Source organism: Centroberyx affinis, unplaced genomic scaffold (genome assembly GCF_046629955.1).
Source record: "Centroberyx affinis isolate AG114_WGS23_722 - 3 ecotype Tasmania unplaced genomic scaffold, CSIRO-AGI_Caff_v1 ptg002370l_1, whole genome shotgun sequence".
NCBI classification, from domain to species: Eukaryota; Metazoa; Chordata; class Actinopteri; order Beryciformes; family Berycidae; genus Centroberyx; species Centroberyx affinis.
The window spans coordinates 104,278-107,616 of NW_027280628.1; the positions used below are offsets into that span (position 1 = coordinate 104,278).

At 42.6% G+C, this 3,339-nt stretch overlaps 1 protein-coding gene across 1 annotated transcript; it reads right to left on the bottom strand.

Annotated features, from left to right (window-relative positions):
- Window positions 1–477: 477 nt before the first annotated feature.
- Window positions 478–3,081, bottom strand: slitrk5b (SLIT and NTRK-like family, member 5b). Its single transcript, XM_071533483.1, has one exon. It carries the CDS (start codon window positions 3,079–3,081, stop codon window positions 478–480), a length of 2,604 nt encoding a protein of 867 aa, XP_071389584.1.
- Window positions 3,082–3,339: the final 258 nt, after the last annotated feature.

The window sequence follows — 3,339 nt, forward strand, 5'->3', positions numbered from 1 at the left end:
TGAAAATGTGGCTGTGACAATACCCAGGTTAATTTTGGGATAAGAACATAGCGTCTGGTTCATTAAGGGCAGCACTCATAAAATGCAGCTAATTTGAGAGTAAAAGCTCAGTCTCACATTATTGTCAATGGAGCAGCTCCAGAATGTATTTTATGATAGGATGAGTCACTAGAGTCCTGATTCTCTGGTTGCTTGCCTTGGAAGAGATTTGCTCGAATGTAGACTGAACTGTCAAAGACCATAAGAACAAAATATTGAGTGAATTCTTAAATTGCGCAATATTCCCTTTTAATATTAAATCCTTTAAAGCAAGATACCAAAGGGAAGCATAGCTTACAATGGACTGTACTAAGAAAGATGATAAAATAGTTTTGCCTATTTCTTTTTTAAAACACAGAGTGATTCCTGATTAATTTCCAGTCATTTTCAACACAGGTACATTGTGCATCCACCCTGACCTTCTAGGGGTCAAGTCACTCAAAACTGTGTAAATGTTGTACGTTTCTCAAGAACTTCAAGGTAATCGGGATCGATATGAAGTTTGGCTTTGAGTTCCCAGTACTCGCTCCTGTTGGGCTCAACGTAAACAGTACTTGGTGCTGTACAATAGAGTATTGTCTGTTGTATTCTCTCTGGGTGCATGTATTGATGTCTCGCATCAAAGTCTGAGGTATACTGACTGGATGAATGGGCTGCATGCCTGCATGGTAAGGTATTGCTGTAGCGCGTGTGTTTGTCTGGCTCGAGTACATCTCTGTAGTAATACTGATCATCTTGCGAAGGCGAGGAGGGCTTGTTGAGAGGGTCTGGAGTAGTAACACTGTATTCAGAGCTTATTACATTACTGGCAGCCTCTTCATCCGAGTTACCCAGGAATGCTCCGTTCAACTCATCAAAATCTCTATATCCATCCGCTGATTTGCTCTCTGTTGGGGTTTGGGCAGTAGTTCTGCATGGCGCTTCTGTGGGAGGCGGTATGTACTCATATACATGTCCAGCAGACGTTCTGACTTTGGGGATGGATCCCTTTTTGTAAAGACCGTATTCCATGTTCAGAGAGCTAATGCAAGCATTCATAGAGTTGTTCTGCTCATTTTGAGTCTTTTGGCGTCTCTTTTTCATTGCCACGAACAATCCCGCGGCCACAAACACAGACACAATGAACATCAGGAGGAGGGCTAGAATCAACACAGATAAAGGAACGGCACTATATTGTGTGTCAGAATCCAAGGATGTTTCTATGGTGATAGTGCTGCCAGGGAATGATTCTTCAGAGGGAGGGATCATGGAGGCAAGTATATCAGAGTTATTAGGGCAGAAATTAGCTGTCTTAATGTATCTCATATCCTCCCCAGCCAGCCTCTTAGGCGAGCCACAGATGACATTGTTTACAACTGTGCCTGTGCTAAGCTGCTCCAGCCACATCTTCAACTCCAAGATGGCACAGGAGCAATCCCAGGGATTCTCGAACAAATCTACTTGCACCAGTGTTGTAAGCTGATCTAGCACACCACTGACAGGCAGATATCGGAGATGGTTATTACGAAGATTTAGTCTAGCAAGTGTCAGGCCATTAAATATTCCCTCTGGTAAAGTCTTTAGGAGGTTATTGTTCAGGAAAAGAAGCTGGAGATTGGGTACGTGCTGAAAGGAGTCAGAAGCAATTTCTTTAATGACGTTGTATTCTAAATATAAGAACTGTAGGCTCTCCAATCCATAAAATATATCAACTGTAAGATGGTCAATCAAATTCCCATTTAGGTATAATCTTCGTAAATGTGTCAGGTCTCCAAAGGCTCTGTCATGTATGTGAGCTATCCGATTGTTACCAAGATGAAGCAAATCTAATCCAGTCGCTTCAATAAAATCTGACCTACGTACCACAGGGATATAATTCCCTGTGAGATACATCTTTTTGGGATTGTAAGGTTTGGGATTTAAGTCAGAGATGCGTTCGATCTTTCGTTCTTGACAATTGACATTCAGGCCAAGGTCTGAAATTTGAAGATTGCATGTGCAGGCAGTTGGGCAATCCAAAGGCACAGGGGATTTGGTCTGATATGAAATAATTTGACCGTAATTTTGTGGTTTATTAGATGGGATACGAGCGGTGGGTCTTGACTTTAATTTGCCTGACTGACGAGGTCCCTTGGTGGGCCTTGATGAGGACCGTGCAATCCCAGATGAGGTGAAGGCGGCTGTGACTAGAGCTGGTGTGGTCCTATAGTATGCATCGGTGCTCAGATGTGGTAGGGGTGGCATCTCATATTCAGCGATGGCTCTCCTAGGGCACAACTCTTGTTTTGAAACCTCGTCAAGATCTCTCCCATGAAGCCGAAAAGGGAACTCGCAAACAACATCACCAACTAAAGCTGTGTAGGATATGCTCTCTAGCCAGGTTTTCAGAGCAATTAGCTCGCAAGAACAGTTCCATGGATTCTCCTCCAGTTGTAACTCCACAACACTGCCCATGTGCTCCAGTAGACCTGAATAGGGAAGCACTTTCAGCTGATTCCCCCTTAAGTCCAAGTGAGTCAATGGGACGTACTGGAAAATGTTCACAGGCAGAGCAGATATTAAGTTGTCATTTAGAATCAGGACCTCCAGATGACGAAGCTTGCTGAAGGCATTTGGCGCCACGTGAGTGATGTAATTATAATCAATCTGTAGATATTCCAGACTTTCAAGGCCAAAGAAAAACTCTTCCTTCAAGGCATCGATTTTGTTATTGTTGAGATGTAATCGTTTTAATCCCTGGAGTCCATTAAATGCTCCTGATTCAACGTCAGATATGTCATTATTGCCCAGATGTAATATTGTAAGTCCATTGTACTCAACAAAATCATTGGCGGATAGCTTTTTCAAAAGATTCCCTGTAAGCAGTAGATGATATTGGGGGAAATACACTGGGTTTATGTCAGAGAGACTTACAATTCCTCTGTTTTCACAACTCACTGTAAGTATCCCCTCTCTCTCCTCACAGGCACACAGTCTTTGACATATTTCTCCATAGCTGTCAAACATCTCAACAGTGCACATAGATGTTGCACTGAACAAAATATATGAAATCCAAAGACGCATTTTCTTGTACTGATGGCCAAGCTCACTGTCCTGCTAAGGTATCCAATGTCATCTAGAAACAAAAGACACAATACAGGTAAAAAGCCAGACTGTAATGAGAGCAACTTGTGCACAGGATGAGCTTTTAAACAGGCTGTAGCCTAAGTCAAAGCCTCATTTGCTATTACCCAGAGGTAACTTCTGGCTGTCTAGCTGCTGATCTGTAATGGCTCAAACAAGGCAGGATAAAAAACAAAAAACAACTCCTTCAAGCTATGT